General features: G+C 43.6%; 1 protein-coding gene across 1 annotated transcript; it reads left to right on the top strand.

Moving 5' to 3' along the window:
- Positions 1–1,074: 1,074 nt before the first annotated feature.
- Positions 1,075–22,668, top strand: TTC4 (tetratricopeptide repeat domain 4). Its single transcript, XM_012749675.2, has 10 exons — positions 1,075–1,304; positions 1,915–2,032; positions 3,765–3,926; positions 6,711–6,788; positions 8,498–8,622; positions 13,599–13,685; positions 16,430–16,644; positions 17,840–17,921; positions 20,810–20,892; positions 21,457–22,668. The coding sequence occupies exons 1-10, from the start codon at positions 1,194–1,196 to the stop codon at positions 21,557–21,559; spliced, it is 1,164 nt and encodes a 387-aa protein (XP_012605129.2). The 5' UTR covers positions 1,075–1,193; the 3' UTR covers positions 21,560–22,668.
- The last annotated feature ends 1,214 nt before the right edge of the window (positions 22,669–23,882 follow it).

Below are 23,882 nucleotides of genomic sequence, written 5' to 3' on the forward strand. Positions count from 1 at the left end.
CTTTGGCTCCCCCACAACTTGCTGGCCACACCTCTTAAACCTTACAGTACCCAGCTCAACAGGCTGGTGCACACCTGCATGCCTCTGCACACGGGCTCCCCTGCCTCTGCACACAGGCTCCCCTCCTCCAGGCCTCTGTCCATCTGCAGAGACCTTCCTCAGCTCTGCTCTCAGTTTTGCATCACCTATGTGGAATCTTTCTGAATCCTGCCCCTCTGTGCCTCCACTGAGCAGACCTGTGACCCAACAGTCTGCTTCCTGCCTGCTCTTTGTTCTGGACCAGGCTAGGAGCTCCCCAAGGCTGTAGCACTGGTGCAGGGCCCTGTAGGCTTTTGCTGGGAATAGGATGGGTGGCTGCAGGCAGCCACAGTAGCTGGGTGACCAGGTCTGCTGCTCGTGGACTGGAGACCCTGTCTCCAGCGCAGCCACGGGGGTTTCTGAGGTGGCTATGTTCAGAAATTGGGGTCACATCAGTCACTTATTTCCTCAAAACTCTCCGGAAGGGCCCACTCCCGTCTGAGGAAAAGCCGAGTCCTCACAATCACAGCCCCTTTATCCCTCTCACCTCGTCATCTATTGGCCCCTTCCTCTCACCTGGCTAGCCACAGTGGCCTCCTTGCTGTCCCACAGCACAGCTCTGCTCCAGTCTCGTCCTGCCTGTTCCCCGTCTGGGGAAGAGCATTCCCTCCCAGGCCTCTTGCGTTTTTGTTCGGAAGCCTGCCCACCCTGCTTAAAACTGTCCCAATAGCTCTTGCTACCGCCTTACAAACTCTTACATCTCATCTGTTTAATGTCACTCTCCCTCCACCTTAGCAACTCCTAAAAGGCTGGGATTTTATCTGCTTTGTATACAAAGACTAGACCAGACCAGGAACACAGAAGGAGCTTAGTATGCGCTGAAGAGCTAACAAGTGAGGGAACGAAGTGTGGGTTTGTGGGGTTTGGGTTTATCCACTACCCTCAAAGCCTTGGGGGGGCGGGGCTGAGGCACCGAGAAGGGCCGTCTGAGCGGGGGGCGGCGCTTGCCCGGGGAGGGGTGGGGCCTGCCGGCCACGCCCCCAGGCCGGCGGAACCCGAGGCGCGCGGGCGGGAGCAGCACGGAAGATTGAGGGAAGGACGCCCGCGCCGCCGGAAAGAGCCGCTCTCATTTCTGCGCCGGGACCGGGACCAGGACAGGAGGACGGGGGTCCGCTATGGAGCGGTCTGAGCCGGACCTTGCCTCGGACGACGCCATGGACTCGTTCCTGGAAAAGTTCCGGAGCCAGCCTTACAGCGGCGGCTTCCACGAGAATCAGTGGGAAGAGGTGGGCGGTCCCGGGGGCTCCGCACGTGTGTGGGGCGGTCGTCCGGACTTCTTAGGTTCTCCGGCTTGGGGCGCCTCTCATCCTCAGATCCCTGGCCCTGCCAGCGGACGAGTGGTTTCCAATTGAGTATTAAAAATTGGCCTCGGGGTTTTGAGGAGCTTCATAAGCTATCGGAACATTTAAGAGTTCTAGGTTTTAGAGTCGTACCTGTGGCTCCACCACTTACTGGCTCTGATATGGGTCACTTCTCTGAGTCTGTTTCCTCGTCTGTAAAATTACCCTAACTGTAGAATCAGTCTTGTAGGCAAACGAGTGGCGAAGGTGTGGCAAACATGAAATGAGCTGGTGGGTAAAATGCCAGGAACGTAAGGGCGCTCGATTAATGGTAATTACCACTACCACTGCTCTTGTAGCATGTGAGAACTGAAGGAATCATTAGAGATCGTTATCCTACACTCTAATTTTACAGAAGAGCAACTGAGGCCAGGATGGGTACATTCAATCATGATGATTTGCAAATCATGATGAGTAAGAAAACTTTGATGAGCCGTGGAATTGGATCTGCTCAGTAGAAAATCTTTTTCATGTAGTTCATTCTCTTAATCTCCAGGAATTTGAAAAGGTCCCCCTATTTATGAAGGAAGCTCCATCAGAAATTGATCCCAAGGAGAATCCTGACTTGGCATGCCTCCAGTCAATTATTTTTGATGAGGAGCGATCTCCAGAAGGTATCTTCCCTAACATTTTTGTGTCACAGTTGAATTGAGGTAAAGTGTGAGTCTGAAAGGTTCTGATTGATAACAAGTAGTTAGCCTCACCTAACTTGTCACTATTCATTCCATACATACTTCTTTGAATACCTACTAAATGCTAGGCATTGGGAATACAGGGGTGAGTAAGACACATTTCCTGCCTTCAAAGATCAGGCTCCAGTGAAAAGCCAAATTGCCCCAAAGAATAAAGACGACGTGTGATAAGTGCCAACATGTAGCTGTGTACTGTAGCTGTAATGTGTGCTGTTGGAATTCTGAAGGGGCAGGAGTGAGGTCATAACAGATTGAATCTTAACAATTTTGGAGGCTCTTTCTAGAGTGATGAGAGAAATTTTCACTCCAGAGAATGAAACAACATAAGCAAAAGCAGAAGTATAATTCTGCTCCCCCTTCTTCAGTAATTAAATTAAAAAAAATTCCTTTCTTCAAGAGCTAGGATAGGTATACTGTTTTCCTTTATGCTGCTTATTTTTGTAAGCACTTAGTTATCTCCCTCATAAGGTATTTGAAGTTAGCATGACTTTGTTTCTCCATGTTGATACCTATTTTTTTTTTTTTTTTTTTGAGACAGAATCTCACTTTGTTGCCCAGGCTAGAGTGAGTGCCGTGGCGTCAGCCTAGCTCACAGCAACCTCAAACTCCTGGGCTCAAGCAATCCTCCTGCCTCAGACTCCCGAGTAACTGGGACTACAGGCATGCGCCACCATGCCCGGCTAATTTTTTCTATATATATTAGTTGGCCAATTAATTACTTTCTATTTATAGTAGAGACGGGGTCTCGCTCTTGCTCAGGCTGGTTTCGAACTCCTGACCTCGAGCAATCCGCCCGCCTCAGCCTCCCAGAGAGCTAGGATTACAGGCGTGAGCCACCGCACCCTGCCCACGATACCTATTTTTTTTTTGAGACAGAATCTCACTCTTGCCCGGGCACGAGTGCCATGCTGTCAACCTAGCTCACAGCAACCTCAAACTCCTGGGGTCAACCAATCCTACTGCCTCAGCCTCCCAAGTAGCTGGGACAACAGGAATGTGCCACCATGCCCGGCTAATTTTTTCTACATATTTTTAGTTGTCCAATTAATTTCTTTCTATTTTTAGTAGAGACAGGATCTTGCTCTTGCTCAGGTTGATCTCAAACTCCTGACCTTGAGCAGTCCGCCCCGCCCGCCTTGGCCTCGCAGAGTGCTGGGATTATAGGCATGAGCTACCACGACCGATGATACCTATTTTTATCATAGCATTAATTTTTAGTTTTCTTGCCCTATTGGTTTTTTTCTTTTGGTTATTATATATAAAACATTATTGCATAATTTAGAATCTTTTTTTCTTTTTTTTGAGACAGAGTCTTGCTCTGTTGCCCAGGGAGAGTGCCCTGGTGTCAGCCTAGCTCACATTGACCTCAAACTCCTGGGCTCAAGCGATCCTCCTGCCTCAGCCTCCTGAGTAGCTGGGTAGGACTACAGGCACTTGCCACCTGCCCAGCTAATTTTTTTCTATTTTTAGTAGAGACGAGGTCTCACTGTTGCTCAGGCTGATCTCTAATTCCTGAGCTCAAGCGATCCTCCCACCATGGCCTTCCAGAATGCTAGGATTACAGGCATGAGCCACCACGCCTAGCCTTGGAATATGTTTTCAATGAGCCTTTTAAAAAGTAGGAAATAGTGATTATTTCTTTTTTTCTTTGCAGAACAAGCCAAGACCTATAAAGATGAGGGCAATGATTACTTTAAAGAAAAAGACTATAAGAAAGCTGTGATTTCTTACACTGAAGGATTAAAGAAGAAATGTGCAGATACTGATTTGAATGCTGTCCTTTATACCAACCGGGCAGCAGCACAGTACTATCTGGGTAATGTATTTCATTATTAAGTGCTTTCTAAAGAATTAACTTTTGATAAAAACCAGTGTGATGGCTGGTGGAGGATTTGAGAGTATCAGAGGAATAAGAGCTGTTTATCCCAGAAACCTCACTAAGGATAGTTTACTCTAATTGAACTCTGATCTTTCAGGTAGACTTGATAAAAAGGGAAACATGAAAGATTGTATAATTATTACCATCTGAACCAAAAATGTGACTTAGTCACTCTGGTGAGGTATTTGATGTATGAGTCAATAGATCTGAGATTTTTGAGCCCAAATGCTTCTCTATCAGAAAATGTTTTTTCTAGCCTATTATCCTCTTTTCAATAATGCTAGAAGGATTAAGCCAATAGAGATCTTTGGGTGAGAAAAGCTGTATTAATCTAAGGGAGAATTTCTCAAAGAGTATTCTGCAGGACCCTTGAAGTAAATATTTCCTGGATAAGGAAGTTTAGAAAATGCTGCTGCTTTGTTGGAAATTTACAGAGGTAACCTACAAGAAAGAATCTCACCCTGGGTTTCTCAAGTTTTTTAAGCTTCCTCTTCAGTTAACACTAACATCGTGCAGTGCTGTTCTGCAGATGTGACTTTGGGAAATGCTGATTATTTGAGTGGTATTATTGCTGGTGACATGTTAGGCCTGTGTTTCTTATCACACAGTTTAGAGAGGACCTGGGAGTGACTTTGGCATTTTTGAAGGGCATTTTTGAAATTTCATAACATCATGCCTTGGTATGGTCCTATGTATTGAGTATTCAATGGACCTTTTCAGTCTGGGAACTCATATTTCCAGGAAATTTTCTTGAATTGATATTCTTCTTTCTTCTTATTCTATTTTCTCTTTTTGGAAATTCTGGCTGCTGGTGCTTTGGGAACCAAGTAGGGGAAAGGGCTAAGGGCTCAATATTTAGTTTTCCTTTACTGAATCACCAATATGCCTGGGGGTCTCCATCCAGAGATGTACTATTTTATTGTCTACATAGAATAAACCTCCAGTCTACTGCCAGAATGGGAAAGAAACGGGTCTCTGCCACAGCAGAGGGGTAGGGAATGTGGGCATCTTATTGCTGCTTTTTTTTTTTTTTTTTTTTTTCTGAGACAGAGTCTCGCTTTGTTGCCCAGGTTAGAGTGAGTGCCATGGCATCAGCCTAGGTCTCAGCAACCTCAAAACTCCTGGGCTCAAGCAATCCTGCTGCCTCAGCCTCCTGAGTAGCTGGGACTACAGGCATGTGCCACCATGCCCAGCTAAGTTTTTCTATATATATTAGTTGGCCAATGAATTTCTTTCTATTTATAGTAGAGATGGGGTCTTGCTCTTGCTCAGGCTGGTTTCGAACTCCTGACCTCGAGCAATCCGCCTGCCTCGGTCTCCCAGAGTGCTAGGATTACAGGCGTGAGCCACCGCGCCCGGCCTGATTGCTTCTTAAGTAGAATTTCAAATCACAGTAACTCCCCACTCCCTCCTGCCCCTTCTTCCAGAGGTACCTGATGCCATCAAATTCAGGGTCCTGTGTACTTCGTAGTTTCTGTAGTATACTTTAGTAGCTTTTGGGCTTTGCCTCTGCTGGCTTAGAATTCTACTTTCTCAAGCCTGATATATCAGTTAGTTCTGTCCCTTTGTTTTACTTCCAGCTTTTAAAATGTGTTCTGTGTTCTTCTCATTCTCTTTGTCTCTTTGGGTTTATGGCTTTTGGTGGGGTGGGGGCGGGATTTGAGTTAAATGTATGTGTTCAGTCTATCTTCTTTAACCAGAAGTTGGATCTCTTTTATATACATTTTTTTCTTTATAGTTGAGATCCTGCAGTTCTTCAGTTTTGTATTCAGTTTTTTCACTTAGTTTTACTTTAATTTTTACTTAATAGAGATAGGGTCTTGCTCCACCAAGGCTGGAGTGCAGTGGTGCAATCATATATCACTGGAGCTTCAAACTCCTGGGCTCAAGTGATCCTCCAGCCTCAGCCTCCTGAGTAGCACCTGGAACTACAAGTGTGCGCCACCATGTCCAGCTAATTTCTTTTTTTCTTTTTTGTAGAGATGGGGGTCTCACTTAGAGGCCCAGGCTGGTCTCAAACTTCTGGCCTCAAGCAATCTTCCTGCCTTGGCCTCCCAAAGTACTGGGGTTATAGGCATGAGCCACCACACCAGCCTCAATTAATTTTATAGCAAACAGTTTTACCTTTCATTAAAAATTATTTCTGAATACTATTTTAATAGCTACATAAAGTTGCATCATATGGACTTAACACTGTTTATACTATTTGCTTTACTATTCTATTATTATGTATATATAGTCTGCTTTTAGATTTTAAAATAATGCAAAAATGAACAAAGTTTATAAAATTTTTCCAATAATATTAATGATTCCTTAGGCTATGAGACTCTCTCTCTCACAAAAAGTATATGTAAAAAGTGCATGCTAAGTTGCTCTCTAGTTTACCCCATGTACCCTTTTTCCATATCTTCACCAATACTGGATATTATCTGTCTTTAATTTTTAGCAATTGCATGTTAATTTTAATTTCCTAATCATGAGTGATATTGAACATCTTTTCATGTGCTTACTAGCTATTTATAGTTCCTGTGTGGTTTGCCTTAATAAACATTTCTAAGGCTCCTGATGAACACAACTATTAATATATTTTTCTAAAAACAGTTGCTCTGATTTATATTTCTCCAGGATTATTCAAGGGTGTCTTTTTCACTACACACAAAATTTTGCAAACATTTTGATCTCAAAACTTGTTCTCTCTTTTACTAAATGGCGTTTTGTTAGGCAATTTTCGTTCTGCTCTCAACGATGTGACAGCTGCCAGAAAGCTAAAACCCTGCCACCTCAAAGCAATAGTAAGAGGTAAGTCTTGTAGAATTACACTATGATTTGTCATTATGGAAAGCTATTACTCACTGCACCAAAAATTGACATTTAAAGCTTTGATAGTAAGGTGCTGGGATACTAATGATGTCACCTTATTTTTGTAATCTTGATATTAATTTTGTATTCCTTATCAACAGCAACACACCACTTTTAAAACAATAACCCAAAGAATGATCTAAGATCATTTTATGATCTTAGATGTTTTAAGAATTTGTGTTTTAAGAATTTGTTATGTTTTAAGAATTTGTAGAGAAATTGAAACTCCTCATTTTAAATTAATAATGAATAAAATTAATTAAAACAAAGCAGTTCCAAAAGCCACATTCGAATTATTTTTTCCAAATTAGCTGATTGAAAGGTGAAATCTTTAAATGTCATGCTAATGTTAATTAAAAGATAAGTTGTGGGACCTTTGCTGATAACTCTGCTGCTGAGATGTTCACAGATTTTTTTCTCTTGTAGTCTGACCTTTCCATGTAATAATAGTGCTTTTATTACTTTTATACTTCGCCTTTTTTTTTTTTTTGAGAATCTCATAGGTGCTTTGCAAACTTTAATTTATTCATCACATATTAATCTTCCCTACATCCCCATGGACCTGCTTAAAATGCTTTATTGACGTTATACCTCTTTAGATGTTCACAGTTAGGGGTAGTAAGTAGACCCATGTCCCTCAGCTATAGGGAAAGAAGTTATTGAACAAAGATTGGCAGGTAAATTTGAGTGTAGTCCTGTGGAATTAGCCTCAGGCGGGAATTGTATAATCCTTGATTCAATTGTTAGTTTTACTTTACAATGTAATCTTGGTAAGACACTCAGTCTGAGTATCATTTTAATCATCTCTGGAAGATGGGGTTAGGTTCTGTTGACATCTAAGCCCTTACTATTCTGATATTTTATAATTCTGTGGAAAGCTTAAAGAGTTTAACTGGAGAAAAATGAACATGAGTACATTTTTTAAATTAATTAATTATTTTTAAATTTAAGGACAGGATCCCACGCTGTTGCGCAGGCTGGGTTGTAATGGTATGATCATAGCTCACTGCAGCCTTGAACTCCGCTTAGGCAGTCTTCTTGCCTTAGCCTCCAAAGAAGCCGGAACTACAGGCATGAGCTTCCACACCTGGCCTAAAAACATTCTTACTAGAGAGGAGAGGCAGCTTAAACTGGTAGCCATAAAGAACAAAATTAGGAGAGACCTAATGTCTTTGGTCTTGCCACTACATTGGTAAGTGGCTGAGGAAGATTCTTTCTGTGTCCATTTTAAAAATCATCTGAGACGGGCTTTGTTCTTCCTATTTACAAATGAGGAACCTGAAGCTCAGAGACACTTGGTCCTTTGTCTAAGGTCTGGCTGGTAAATGACATAGCCAGATTTCCATGCCAGATCTGTCCTATTCCAAGGCTTGTGGTCTTTGCCACTAGGCTGAGGCCGTCCCTACTTCAAGAGTCCTTAATATCAGGGAGACTTAAAGGATTTTTGAGCTGAATGGGGCTTCGGGGTCTTTATGGTCTAGCATACAAAAAATATTCTTCCTTGTTTGGGGACAGTAGTGTAAGGGGCATCATCTTCCATGTTCTCATCAGGGTGCTGGCTAGTAGCTGGTGGGTATGGGAGGTCCTGCTCAAGGTGAGTTCTTTCCATGCATGCTTTTCTTGGATCTTAAGGGTTCTGAGTTCTGCAGGTGCCTTATGCCATCTGGAACTGAAACACTTTGCCGAGGCTGTGAACTGGTGCGATGAGGGGCTGCAAATAGATGCCAAAGAGAAGAAGCTTCTGGAAGTGAGGGCTAAAGCAGACAAGCTGAAGGTTTGTGAAAGTCAGCAGCTAATTGGAATTTCCTAATTAGCATTAATTATCATTTTCCAGATTATGTCTCTCAGGTCATCCTAAGTGTTTTCTTTTTTTTCTTTTTTTTTTTTTGCAATCACACAAGAGGAGGTTTATTTTCTGGCTAGCCAGGGTCCAAGCCCCAGAGCACCAACGCAGTGGCCACTCTTGCAGGCAAGGACCCCGACCGGAACAACGGCATGCTTTTTATCCCCATGGTGCACAAGCTGCGCACACGCTGATCACGCATAGATCATGTGTTGACCTTTAAAATGATTGGTTGCCCTCTATTGCCTGATGGGCCAGTCGCCTGTGCTTCAATGACCTCATCCCATAATTCCCCATACAGCGGTATAGCAAGCAAGCAATGACCAGAAGCAAAAGTTTGCGGTTAGCTCATTGCCCCACCCAAGTAAATTCCCGACAATTGGAAAAATTCCTCTGCCCTACATTCCCCCCTTTCTCTAGGTAGCAGACGAGCACTCCTGCTCGTCCTCAAGGTCTCTTAGGTGCTCTAGTTCTATAGCATTTGACCGTAGCTGCTGATGTTGTTGCAATACTAGTAGCTGGACAGTGTTTATCCGTTCTTTCACAAAAGCTACTAGTCTATTAATTACACACGGCCCGAAAGTAAGGACTAAGATTAGCATAATGAGTGGGCCTAGTAGGGTGGATAGTAGCGTTGTTAACCAGGGGGAACTGTTAAACCAAGACTCAAACCAACCTGCTTACTGTTCATATTCCCGTTTGTGGCGGGCAAGCCCTTCCCTGACCTTAGCCATAGATTCTCTAACAACTCCCGTATGGTCTGCATAGAAACAACATTCTTCTTTGAGGGCAGCACATAGGGAGGTTAGTGACTTTTCTAGGTGTGAGATTGAATCTTTTATCCTTGCAATATCTTCATCAACAGCTGCCCTCAGAGTATTAAACCCTCTTTGCTGCATTGCCAGAGAAGAGATACTAGTTCCCCTAAGTGTTTTCTTTAAAACTTTGTTTCTTCTCTGGGAGGCCAATGCAGGTGGATCGTTTGAGCTCAGGAGTTCAGGACCAGCCTGAGCAAGAGCGAGACCCCATCTCTACTAAAAATAGAAAGAAATTAGCTGGGCAACTAAAAATATATTGAGAAAAAATTAGCCAAGCATGGTGGTGCATGCCTGTAGTCCCAACTACTGGGGAGGCTGAGGCAGAAGGATCACTTGAGCCCAGGAGTTTGAGGTTGCTGTGAGCTAGGCTGACACCATGGCACTCTGGCCCAAGCAACAGAGGGAGACTCTGTCTCAAAACAAAACTTTGTTTCTTGGCTGGGCATGGTGGCTCATGGCTGTAATCCTAGCACTATGGGAGGCTGAGATGGGAGTATTGCTTCATGAGTTCAAAACCAGCCTGAGCAAGAGTGAGACCCAGTCTCCACTAAAAATACAAAAATTAGCAGGGCATTGTGGTATGTACCTGTACTCCCAGCTACTCGGGAGGCTAAGGCAGGAGGATCACTTGAGCCCAGGAGTTTGAGGTTGCAGTAAGCTAGGCTGATGCCATGGCACTCTACTCAGGGCAATGGGGTGAGACTCTGTCTCAAAAAAAAAAAATTAAAATAAAAATAACCAAAAAAACTAACAAACCCTAGAGAAGGGAGAAAATCTGATTTCTAGAGTTGCTACATTCTTTACAGTGTCTAGTTTTCAACAAAAAAATCACAAGACATGCAAAGAAACAAAATATGGCCCATACAAAAGCAGGTGGGGGAATAGAAACTGCCCTTGAGAAAGCCCAGACATGGGATGACTTATTAGGTGAAGACTTTAAACCAGTTAATTTAAGTATTTTCTAAGAATGAAAGGAAAGAATATCTAAAGAACTAAAAGAAAGTATAAGAACAAAGTCTCACCAAATAGAGAATATCAATAAAGAGAAATTATTAAAAAGAACCTAATAGAAGTTCTGTAGTTGAAAAGTACAATAACTGAAGTGAACAATTCACTAGAGTGGCTCAACAGCAGATCTGAGCAGGCAGAAAAAAGAATCAATAAACTTAAAGATAGATCAGCTGAGATAATCCAGTCTGAGGAACAGAATGAAAAAAGAATAAAGAAAGATGAATGAAGAGAGGCTTATCGGATGTTATAATGCATACAAAGTAAGGCATAATGGAGGAGAGAAAGGGGCAAAATAATATCTGAAGAAACTATGACCCCAAACTCCCAAAGTCTGATGAAAAACAGTAATCTATACATGTAAGAAGTGTAACAGACTGCAAGTAGAATAAACTTGAAGCAGTCTACACCTATACATATCATTAACTGTTCAAAAAAAAGAGAAAAAAGAAAATCTTAAAAGCAGAAAATCTCAATAAAATTAAATCCTCAATAAAATTAATAGCTGATTTCTCATTGGAAACCATGAATGCCAAAAGATAATTAAGTGACATATTTAAAATTCTAGGCTGGGAGTGGTGGCTCACGCCTCTAATCCTAGCACTCTGGGAGGCCAAGGCTGATGCCATGGCACTCTACTCAGGGCAATGGGGAGTTTGAGACAAGCCTGAGCAATAGTGAGACCCCATCTCTACTAAAAAAATATATAGAAAGAAATTAGCTGGACAACTAAAATATATACATAAAAATTAGCCGGGCATGGTGGCGCATGCCTGTAGTCCCAGCCACTTGGAAGGCTGAGACAGAAGGATTGCTTGAGCCCACGAGTTTTGAGGTTGCTGTGAGCTAGGCTGATGCCACGGCACTCTAGCCAGAGCAACAGGTGAGACTCTGTCTCAAAAAAAAAAAAAAAAATCCTGAAAGAAAAAGACTTGTCAACCAAGAATTCCATACCCAGCAAACCTATCCTTCAAAAAATAAAAGAGAGGTAAAACTCTCTATTTGTAAATGATATGACCTTGCATATAGAAAATCTTGAGGGATCCACTAAACAACTATTGGAACTAATAAACAAGTTCAGCAAGCTTGTAGGATACAATATCAGTATAAAAAATCAATTATATTTTTTTTAATGGCAATAGGATCTTACTCTGTCATCTAGACTGGAGTACATTGGCTTGATTGTAGCTCACTGCAGCCTCTAACTCTTGGGCTCAAGTGATCCTCCCACCTCAGCCTCCTGAATAGCTGGGACTGTAGGCATATACCATGGCACCTGGCTAGTTTTTTTTTTTTTTTTTATGTTTTTGTATGAGATTGACTGTAAAGAGGCATGAGTGAAGTTTTTTAAGGGTAGAAAGATTCTCTACCTTGATTAGAGTGTTGGGCACTGAGGTGTGTACATTTGTCAACACTTGTCAAACTGTACACTTAAAATCTGCAAATAATACTTCAGTAAAGTTGATTTATACAAAAGGAAACCCAACAGTTCAGGGTTCCTCTGAATTGGCAGACATCCCACATTATGTGGTCTGCTGAGATCCCAAATTTCAGGTAAAGACAGCAGGAAGCTGCATTCTGTGAATAAGAGTAAAAACAACCTGGGACAGTATTCAAGTCATCCTTCTTAATCATCCATCTTAATCATTCTCTAATGTGGACCAGACACTGTGGTCAGGTCTAGCTCAACAGTGAAGGCCGAGTTGACCATAATCTCTGTGGTATCATTTCAAGAGACACCCTTGAAAGTAGGATCGAACTTCTTGATGGCAGAAAGGATTTTTGCAGCTGTCCCTTTGCAGACTGCATTGGAAAAGGAATGGCCAAGAATTATCAGCCATTGTCTCTCTGAAAGGGTAGACTTCATTTGCCAGAAGAAGATCTGTGTTAGCCCTTGTAGAGAAGATGGGGGATGGTTGGTGCTGTATTTTAGAACAGGAGTCAGCAAACTGACCCACAGGCCAAATATAGCCTGTAGCCTGTTTTTATACACTCTGTGAGTTAAGGAACATTTTTTTTTTAAAGAGATAGGTCTTGTTTTGTTGTCTAGGCTGGAGTACAGTAGCACTATCACAGCTCACCGTAACCTTGAATTCCTGGACTCAAGTGATCCTCCCACCTCAGCGTCCTTAGTAGCTGGGACTGTAGGTACAAGCCACTGTGACAGGGTCTTGCTGTGTTGCCCAGAATGGTCCCAAGCTTCTGATCTCAAGTGTTCCTCCTTTTTTAGCCTCCCAAAGGTCTGGGATTAGAGGTGTGAGCCACCATGCCTGGCCCTGTTTATTACATTTTTTAAAGGGTTATAATCAAAACCAGATAATATGCAACAGAGACCATACATGGTCTGCAAAGCCTAAAATATTTACTCTCTGGCCCGTCACAGAAAATGTTTGCTGACTCCTGTTAATCCACAATCCTAAGGGTAAGAGCAGGATCAACTGGTTTGGAGTAGATTAGCAAGAAAAAGAAATCTAAATTATATTTCTGCCAGATTGAATAGACTATTGGTACTTTTCTCTCATGGATTATAATTGTGCAAAAGGCAGAGCCTCTGATAAATTCTTGCCCTGGGCTTTTCCAGTTGTTATCCTATACTCCAGCCACACCAGACAAGTTGAAATTTGCCGTAGGGTACTTGTCTGCCCATGTGTCAGTCCTTCTACAGAGAATGCCTCTTCTCGTTTATCTGCTGGAATCTTCCCTGTCTATTTAAGCCCACCTCCTCAGTGGGCCAGTGTCAGTCACTCCCGTCTGCTGTGTTTCACAGCACTCAGTTCATACCACCAGAGTAACATGACATAACACACCTATTATACTTGGCTCTTGACTTGTCTGTATCCCTCAGCTCCTCAGTAGACCGGGCTCCTCCAGTATAAGAACTAGATTTTAAATTTCTGCTGCCACTGAACCTGACACCTATGCACGTGCTTTGTAAATGTTATTGAACTGAATCTGGTCACTAGTATCCCTTGACAGAAGTATGGGGTAGATGGAGACCAGAGAGAGTAATTCAGAGCAGGCTAGGGTCATAGGAGAGGAAGCCAGTTCTGTAGAGCTGATATATCTGAATTTCATTTTTAGCGAACTGAACAAAGGGATGTGAGGAAAGCAAAGGTGAAAGAGAAGAAGGAGCAGAATCAGATTGAGGCTTTACTCCAGGCCGTTAAGGTGAGTTCTCAAACCTTAGGTTCTTAGTGTCCTGTGAAATCCACTATCCTGTGGAGTCTGTTGGGAACCTCACTTGGGATGCTTTCCCTGGCTGAATTTGTTCATTTTCTTACTACTTCAGCAAAGCTGTGTGACAAAGGAGCCCAGGCTCTGGAGTCAGAGCCCCCAAGTTCAGTCAGCTCTCCCTCCCACAGTGTGCACGTATTGGTCTCTGTAACATATACAGTAATCCCCCTTATCCGAGGGACATGCTTTCCAGGACCCCCAGTGGATTCCTAAAACCTTGCATAGTACCAAACCCAATTGCTATCAAATACAATGTGTTTCTGTTCCTGCCTTCCATCCACAAATTTAATGCCTTTTCCATCTTACCTAAGCACTTATCATGTGCTGTGGCCATAACTTTTGCAGTTTGAGATGCAACAGCAAAATAGCATGAGTATCTTTTTCCTTCTTCATAATTTCATACATAGAAGATTCATTCTTACCATAGATCTTAGCAACCTCAGCATATGATTTTTTTCTTTTCTTATTAAGTCGGTAACTTTCATTTTTTCACTTAGAGCAAGCACTTTGAGGTTTCTATCTGGCATATCCAAATTGCCAACATCACTACTATTGTGCTTTGGGGCCATTATTAAGTAAAATAAGGGTTACTTGAACACAAGCACTGTGATACGGCAATAGTTGATCTGATAACTGACATGGCCATTAAGTGACTAATGGACAGTCACTTAGTAGTAGTATCTACAGTGTGGATATGCTGGAGAACAGCTGACTCATGTCCTGGGTGGGATGGAGCAGACAGCACAAGATCTCATCATGCTACTCAGAGTGGTGTACAATTTAAGACTTACTGTTTATTTCTGGAATTTTCCATTTGATATTTTCAGACCATGGTTGACCGCTGGTAACTGAAGCTGTGGAAAGCGAAACCATGGCTAAGGGAGGACTGCTTACTGTACTGAGTACTTGCTCTGGGTTAAGTACTATCTCATTTAATTTTCACAGTGGCCTTCTGATGTAGGTCTTGCTACTGTTTTGCTAGATCAGGTGTCCTCAAACTATAGTCTGCGGGCCACATGCCGCCCACCTAGGACATTTATCCGGCTCGCCAGGTGTTTTTGCTGCAGCTGCCTGTCCTGCTTAGCAGCTAACTCATCCCGGGCCCACAGTGCGCACTCTCCAACGGTCTGAGGGACAGTGAACTGGCCCCCTGTTTAAAAAGTTTGAGGACCCCTGTGCTAGATGATAAAATAGTCTCAGAAAGGTGAGGAAACCTTACACAGCTAATGTGTGTCAGATCCAGGTCCTTGCTCCTAACCTTTGTGTTATACTGCATCTTCAGAAAGCCTGAATTTTTAGGATGTTGCTCTTCTAACTATAACAACATCTTGCCTCCCCTTCTCTGTCTTTCCTGCATTTTTTTTGTGGGGTGACAGAGTCTTGCTCTGTTACCCAGGCTATGGCATGATCATACCTCACTGTAGCCTTGAACTCCTGGGCTCAAGCAGTCCTTCCACCTCAGACTCTCGAGTAGCTGGGACTACCGGTGGGCGCCACCATGCATAGCTAATTTAAAAAAAAAAAAATGTTTGTGATTGGACCACTGAACTCCAGCCTGGGCAACAGAGCGAGACTGTTGTGAAAAAGAAAAAAGAAAAAGTTTGCCAACCCTGATTTAGAGGATATCATCAAAAAGAGTTTGGGTTGCATGTAATTTCCCCTCATGTGCTAGCCTTAGGAACCCCCACATACTCATAAGAGGTGACCCTACTTACTATTCAGACCCTTGATTTATCCTCATTTCTATGAGACAGTCAAGATTAAATTGGTGTGCATTATTTCTAGTATTCCATGTCCCAGCTAAACTGAATGAAACATTTGACCTTTTTATGCAGCAGGTCACACTCTTGATCTTTTCTGTACGTTTACACATGCTATTCCTTGGGGTGGAATGCTCTTCCTCCTAACTGCCCCAACCCCGACTTCTGTACCATTCAAATTCATTGTTTAAGGCCTAGCATTTCTTAGTCACCTCCAGCCTCCAGACTGAATTAATTATTCCATTGTCTGCATTTTCACAGCTCCACTTCTCTCTCTCTCTCTTTTTGAGACAGAGTCTCACTCGGATGCCTGGGCTAGAGTGCCGTGACATCAGCCTAGCTTATAGCAACCTCAAACTCCTGGGCTGAAGCAATCCTTCTGCCTCAGTCTCCCAAGTAGCTGGGACTACAGGCATGTGCCACCATGCCCGGCTAATTTTTTCTATATATTTTTAGTTGACTAGCTAATTTCTTTCTGTTTTTGGTAGAGACTGAGTCTTGCTCTTGCTCAGGCTGGTCTTGAACTCCTGAGCTCAAACAATCCACCCACCTCGGCTTCCCAGAGTACTAGGATTATAGGCGTGAGCCACTGTGCCTGGCCAGCTCCACTTCTTTTGTTATAATTATTTTCATAGCTGTCTTCCCACTAGAACATGAGCAGAAGCTTGAGCTCAGGGAACCATGTCTAGCTCATCTCTGTGACATAGGGTTCAGCACATGGTTTATGCCAGGTGAAGATGAGTTAAACAAGTGGTACCTACTGTGTGCCAGGCCTCAGGGATAATGAAGATGAATCCTGTGTAGAGCTGGCCTTTAGGGAGCTCACATGGGTATGGTGTCCTTATTTTTCAGTGAAATGGGTTTGTATCCTCCACACAACAAGGTTTTTGTGTTTGTGTGTTCCTGTCTTTAACCCAGGCTAGGAACATCAGGCTCTCTCAAGCTGCTTGTGAAGATGAAGATTCGGCCTCAGAAGGTCTAGCCGAGCTTTTCTTGGATGGACTCAGCTCTGAAAATCCCTACGGAGCCAGGCTGAGTCTAGATGACCAGGGCAGGCTGAGCTGGCCTGTGCTCTTCCTGTACCCGGAGTATGCCCAGTCAGACTTCATCTCTGCTTTTCATGAGGACTCCAGGTACTTACTTACTCAAGACCCCTCTACTCCTGCTTGTGTGCTCCCTCCCTGCTGTTGTGGCAGGAGGGACAGGTGGATTTTTGGTTGGGGTGGGATGAGATAGTTTAGCAGTCTCCAATGTTTTTGGCACCAGGGACCATTTTCATGGAAGATAGTTTTTCCACAGACTGGAGAGGTGGGTGGTGGTTTCAGCATGATTCAAGTGTAATACATTTATTATGCACTTTATTTCTATTATTATTACATTGGGATATATAATGAAATAATTATACAATTCACCATAGGTTGGGGACCCCTGGTTTAGAGGGTTTCCACAGTCTGGTTTGATAAAACCTCTCTATCCTATAGTTCTGCAGTCCCCAACCTCCTGGTACCAGTCTGTGGTCTGTTAGGAAAATAGGGCCATGTATCACCGTCTGAGCTCCGCTTCCCTACCTCCTGCCTGTTCTTCCCACCTGTCATGGAAAAAATTATCTTCCATGAAATTGGTTCCTGGTGCAAAAAAAGTTGGGGACTTCCGATGTAGTTGACTGAACCTTTACTGACTAGGTTTGCAATGACAGACACAAGTCTCACCTTCTTACTGACTGAGTTAGTAAGTGTAACACCGCAGTATATTGTTTGCCAAAAGGTAGTACATATCACCAGCAAAATATGAAATCATTTTAGGTAGTGCATGCATAATAATTTAAGTACATATTAGAAAAATATAACTAACAAATTTAACTTGTGATTTCATAAGACTAATGCTTAGAATGTGGCTAAATGTAAGAACTGTTTTTAAGCCTGAGTCCATTTAAAGAAAATTAGGTCTCATTTGTATAAATTATAGACTATTTCCCAATAACAGAAGGAATTGTCCTGGTATATTTGGATAGGAAGGTGACAGCTGCTTAACTGTAGGTGACAGTATCAAATACCAAAATAAATTCACTTTTTAAAAACCAAATTGTGCATAGCTAGCTAAATTGTGTTAACTAGATAATGCCTAACAAAGATAAATAAATAGTAGGTGATGTCTATTAAAATTATGGCATAATAGGATAAGTGATACACATAGACATTTTGGGCATTGCTGTCAACATGGGTTAAGCTTGCATTTCCTGTATTTTATACTCTTGATATCTCTGGGGACTTATGTGGGATAATAGATTATGAGTTATTGATACCCAGCAAGTACATATTACATCCTTAGGTTTATTGATCATCTAATGGTGATGTTTGGTGAAATACCCTCTTGGGACTTAGAGCAAAAATACTGCCCTAATGATTTGGAGGTAAGAGAAGTTTTGTTTTGTTCCTCTATGGGATATGTTTTGGAGAGCAGGTTGGGGGGATTGACTGCTTTATTTTTTAAAGAAAATTTTGGTAAAATATATATAACATAAAATTTACCATTTTAACTATTTTTAAGTGTACAATTCAGTGGCATCAAGTACATTCACATTGTTACGTGACCATCACCACCAGCCATCTCCAAAACTTTTTCATCATCCCAAACTGAAACTCTGTACTCATTAAACAATACCTCCCCTTCCTCCCTCTCCCCAGTCCATGATACTCACCCTTCTACTTTTTATCTCTGAATTTGACCACTTTAAGTACCTCATACAAGTGGGATCCCACAGTATGTATCCTTTTGTCAAAAGGACACATACTTATTTCACTTAGCAGAGTGTCTTCAAGATTCATACATACTGTAGCATGTGTCAGAATTTCCTCCCTTTTTGAAGCTGAATAATGTTCTATTGTTGGGATTTTCTTTAAATCAACGATTTATAGTGTAAAGAATTTATCATATCATTTGAGAGTAAAATGCCAACTAATGTCCCCATGAAGACTTCTTTCTTACACACTACATTGTGTCCTACAGAAGGACATTTTTCTTTATAATCCCAATATAGCCATCAAAGTCAGGAAATTAACATTGATATACTACCTCCTAATCCTCACACTACATTCAGGTTTCCCAAATTCTTTATAGAAAAAGGATCCTGTTCAGACTCACTTAATTTAGTGATCACGTCCCTTTAGTCTCCTTCAGCTTGGAAAAGTTCCTCAATCTTTCCTCAGCTTTCCTGATCTTAACACCTTTTAAGATTACAGACCACTTATTTTGTGGAATGTCTGTCATCTTGGTTTGTCTCATGTTTCCTTGTGACTAGATTTGGATTATGCATATTTGGCTGGAATATCACAGAAGTGGTACTGTATTCTCCTTGCATCGTATCAGGCGATACATGATTTCCACTTGTCCCGTTACTGATAATGTCCATTCTGATCACCCAATTGAGGTGGGGTCTTCTGGCCTTCTCTACTATACAATCACTTTTTCCCCTTTATGATTAATAAGAATTTTATAGGGAGGTACTTTGAAATGATGTATATAATCCCATTGCTTATCAAACCTTCAACATATTTATTTATATCAGTGGATTTATGGCTTCTTGTTTTATTCAATGAGTTATAATCTATTACTATGATTATTTTATGCTCATATTGTCCCATATTTGGCCAGTAAGAATCCTTTCAAATTTGTTTCTGTGTCCTTTTGACTTTCTCTGTTTTTTGAAGCACTTGTTTTCTAGCACAAATGTGTTCCAGGATCAAATTGTGCTTTCTTTGCCTCAGCTCTGGAATCAGCTATTTTTTTTCCAAGGAGCCCTGGCTCTTTTTTTTTTTTTTTTTTTTTTCTCTTTTTAAGACAAGGTCTTACTCTGTTGCCCAGGCTGGAGTACAGTGGTGCCATCATAGCTCACTGCATCCTCTAACTCCTGCCTCAAGCTGTCCTCCTGCCTCAGCCTCCTGAGTAGCTAATGATACAGGCACATGCCACCATACCTGGCTAATTCTTAAAAAATTTTTTGTATAGACAGGGTCTCACTATGTTGCCCAGGCTAGTCTCAAACTCCTGGCCTTAAGTGATCCTCCCACCTTGGCCTCCCAAAATGCTGGGATTACAGGTGTGAGCCACTGTGAGACCTGTCCTCTGGTTCTTCTTAGTGAAGAATATTTAGGAGGCAAGATTGCGGTGCTTTCAGTATGTTGATTAATACTAGGGGAGTTGGGGGGCAGGCTTATTGCTTCAGTGCCTTCTTAATGCCTCATACCTAGGGAGTGTGTGTGTGTGTGTATGTGTGTATAAAAACATGAGGTCCCACTGGTTATCTCCAATTCTAATCCAACATCACAGGTTTATTTACTCCCTGTATTTGTAACAGTGACTTTGTTATTAATATATGTACTTGTTTGATCTTTCCCCTCCTGTCATCACTACTGGTCCCTCTCCCAGGTGGAACCTTCCTCACCCTACTTGGATGTTAACCCCCTATATTAGGCTGCTGCCCCAGCCTGGGTGCCTTGCTCGTCCTACACAGACTCTGACATCCTGTGCTGCTCAGTCACCCTACATTAACATCATCCTTCTCATCCTGCTTGGATTCTGACTCTCCACAGCAGGCTACCCCCTGCCATGAGTAGTTATCTTCCTCACCCTAGCTGGGCTCTGACAGTCCTTATTGGCTATCCCCATGCATATTACATCCTCCTCACCCTGTTTGGGTTCTGATACCCCACCCTGGACGGCATCTTACAAGGAAGCCCTTCTCCTGCTCAGGTTGGCTGGCCCCCAACATGGGCGCCTCTCTCTACTGGCCCAACTCTGACACCGCTGGCAGCCTCCTGTGCAGTTGTCCTCGTCCTGCTTGGGCTTTGACACCTGCACAGTCTTCCACAGTCTTCCTTCTCACCCTGCTCAGGTTCTTGCCCTGCTCTGGCCCACCATGGCTTCCCCCTCCCCCCCCCCCGGGACTCTAGGACTAAATTGTTGGGGAAGGGAAGGCTATATAGACCTGTGCTTGAGTCTTGGCTCCTCTGTTTACTCACTGGATAATGTTAGCAAGTTGTTTCCCTTCTCTGACCCTTGGTTCTGTCTTTGGAAACTGGAACCGATGATAACCTTTCTTGCAGTGTCGGGGGGGCGGGGGGGAAGGGAGGGCGGGGGGGTTCTGACTGCAAAGCACCAACCCTATAACTGTATAAAGGACACATTCAACCAGTAACAGTTGCCATCTCTTTAACTTTTCCCTGGGCTTAGCCTCAACCTGCCTGGTGCTGCCAAAGCCTTTATTTGTCTCTGACTCTTGCCCCTTTGTTCACCTTGCAGGTCTACTTTGAGGATGAGGACAGGGCAGAACTATACCGGGTGCCTCCCAAGAGCAGCCTGCTGCAGGTACTGCAGCACCCCAGGTGAGTCACCTACATGGGGCTGAGTAGACTGGGCAGGATGCTCAGGCAGGGTCCCAGGAGTCCAGCCAGGTTCTCATTCCACTGCTGATCAATTGCCTCATACTCCCCTCCCTTCTGCCCTGTGCACAAAGCTGTGTGGGACAGTAACCATGGAGACTGGCCTGGCTCATTAAACTGAGCCATTGGCCAGAAAAGTTGCAGTTTGATGATACCCATTACACTGCAGCCATGACACCCTTAGGCTGGGAGACATGAATGGGGCTTACCATAAGCACTCACTGAATGTTGAATAAATGAATGAAAGCATGTTTTGTAGTTTTATTTCGTGTTTGCCACAGACATTGCATGATGCTGGAGGACTGGCCTAAAGGTTGTGGCTAGATTGTAAGGGTGAGAATGTCATGCCAATTTGTCAGATTTATAAACAACCAAATGACTGTGTTAAACTTGCATTTTAGTGTTGACTCACATCCAAAAAGGCTCACCTTCAATGGTAGGAAGGTCCATGGATGATTAAGATTGTAATTTAATTAACCACCTCTTTTTTTGTTGTGTTCACGGCAGGTACTTTATCAAAGCCTTGACACCAACGTTTTTGGTCTGTGTAGGATCCTCTCCCTTTTGGAAGAATTATCTCCGGGAGAGAAAGGTGCACCAGATAAAGTGACTGAGCTAGGCTGTGAGTGCCAGGCCCCCTAGGTCTCCTCCCTCTCCTTGGAATTAGCATGCCTAAATCAGATGGACACATTCCTGAAGTCCAGCACTTTATTTCTGTCACCTGGGGATAGTCCTTCCAGCAGCCTTTCTGGCCAAAGTACTGCGCTCCAGTTGGTCTTGTCTTTCTTCAGTCGCCTTGGTCATGACGTCCTTGGACTCTGTCTCTGACGGGACCATCTGCTGCAGTTAGCCACAGCAGCTGACCTGTGTGACTCACTGCTTATGGAGACTGACTCAGAATCTAGTGACATGGTTCTGAACCTTGCAGAGTTAGACATTTGCTCTGCATTTATAAAGACTGTACAGACTGGGATCCTTGGTACCCCTAAAAAGTTTGCCAATTATGCTAGGCAGGGTGATGCACGCCTGTAGTCCTAGCTACTCAGGAGGCTGAGGGTGAAGGATTGCTTGGACCCCCGGAGTTCAAAGCCAGCCTGGGAGACATAGTGAGACCTCATCTCTTTCTAAAAAAAGAAAAAGTTTGCCAATTTTCCTGATCCTTTGCAATATGGACAATTGGATCGTGGCCTCTGAATTCCTCTGCAGTTTTCACATTTTAGGGTTTTGTGTCTTTTAAACTGGAAAATCTTTTTTTATGTTGGGTCACTGTATTTTTGTCTACAACTGTTAACTCTCCCCTGCCACCACCTCCAGAGGATTTTATGTATCTTTACGCATAGTTGTGTGACTTCTTGCAGTGCCCACCCCATCCCCATGGGGAGTGTGCTTTCCTTCTCCGAATGCAAAGGGATGTGAGCAGATATGACCCACACCATGTCCAGACAGAAGCTTGCAGAGCCATCGTGTGGTAGGCTCATGCTGTGCCTTCTGCCGTGAGAACACATCTCCCACACGGAGGGAGATTCTTGCCAGAATGACAAGACATGTGGAGCAGAGCCAAAGCAGCTGGTCTGCAGTCATTGAGTGTCACATGAATGAGAAAGAAATGTTTGCTGTTGTAAGCCCTGAGATTTGGGGGCTGTTTGTTACCATAGCAGAGCTGCTTGATACATTATTAAACTAAAACCAGCTGCTGTCCTTAAGATGGACTAATTTGGAGTTTTGTGTTGTGTGCTTCATTGGTTTTGAAGGGAAATTGCCTGTGGAATATTTACAAAGAACTGTGCAGCTTTCCTTCCAGGCACAAGTCCCTGCCTGTGGCTTGTGGCCAGGAAGCTGAAGTTCAGCCTCCTTCTTAAGTTTGGTTTTGGCTGCACTTAGGCCATTCTCTCTCACTGTCCAGCTAGAGACTGCCCACCTGTCTCTCCTTGTAAGAACTCAGAACATTGCAAAGGGCCTAACATTTGGTTAGTAACAACCCCAGCAGGCCTTGCAGAGTTCCCTGTAGCAATCACCTCACTTATGGGGCAAAGCAGGCTCCAGTGTGCCTTCTTACTCAGCTGTGATTAACGAAGGTCACCCAGCTCCCTTTCCAGAGACTGAGATGAGGTGCTGGGCGTGAGCACGTTGTACGTTGAAAAGTACACACACCTGAGAAGAGTCATTCATGACCGTCATCAGCATGCACCTCAGATGTGAGTCTTGATGAGGTCTGTAGGCTCCCTGTCCATGGGCATGGTAGCTGCCACCAGCAATCTCTCTGTACATCCAAGCCAACTCCTGCTGCATTAAGGGCCCCCTAGCAAGGCCCAGAGCTGAGTCCTCAACCAATGGGGCGAGGGGCTGCCTCTGCCGCCTGATGCAGCCAGACACCCAGCCTGGCTCTGCCCAACCCCTGGCTTCTCCCAGCTTCCTCTTTCCCACTGCCCACACCAATCTGGTTAGAGTTCCCCCGACATACCAGATTGCTTCATATTTCCATGCTTTTGTTCCAGTTCCCTCTACTTGGAATGTCCTTCCCCTGCCTGGTCCACCTGCCAAAAAACTACCTGTTTTAGGAGAAGTTCAAAGGGTGCCTTCACTGGGGAGTTTTCCCCGCCTGCTAGTAGGGCTGGCCCCTCCCTGATACGTGTGTACCACCCCCATCCTCACTCTCCAGACATCTGTGCTAGCCCTGTGACAATGCATGGCACCTGGGTGTCCAGGTGTCTGCCTCCCCTTCCAGTAGGTAAGGGGTCAGATAGGAATTCACCTTGGTGCCCAGCACCTCACGCATTAGCTCCATGAGTGTAAATGCTGGTGAGTGCACTTAGAAGACTAAGGGACTAACGAATGAAAAAACAAAATGAACCAGCATCCTGTTCCAGACCCCCACTGGCACACGCAAGCATCAGCAACAGCATTCCCAACCTCAAGCCCAATAGTCCCACCTC

Source organism: Microcebus murinus, chromosome 2 (genome assembly GCF_040939455.1).
Source record: "Microcebus murinus isolate Inina chromosome 2, M.murinus_Inina_mat1.0, whole genome shotgun sequence".
Classification (NCBI taxonomy): domain Eukaryota; kingdom Metazoa; phylum Chordata; class Mammalia; order Primates; family Cheirogaleidae; genus Microcebus; species Microcebus murinus.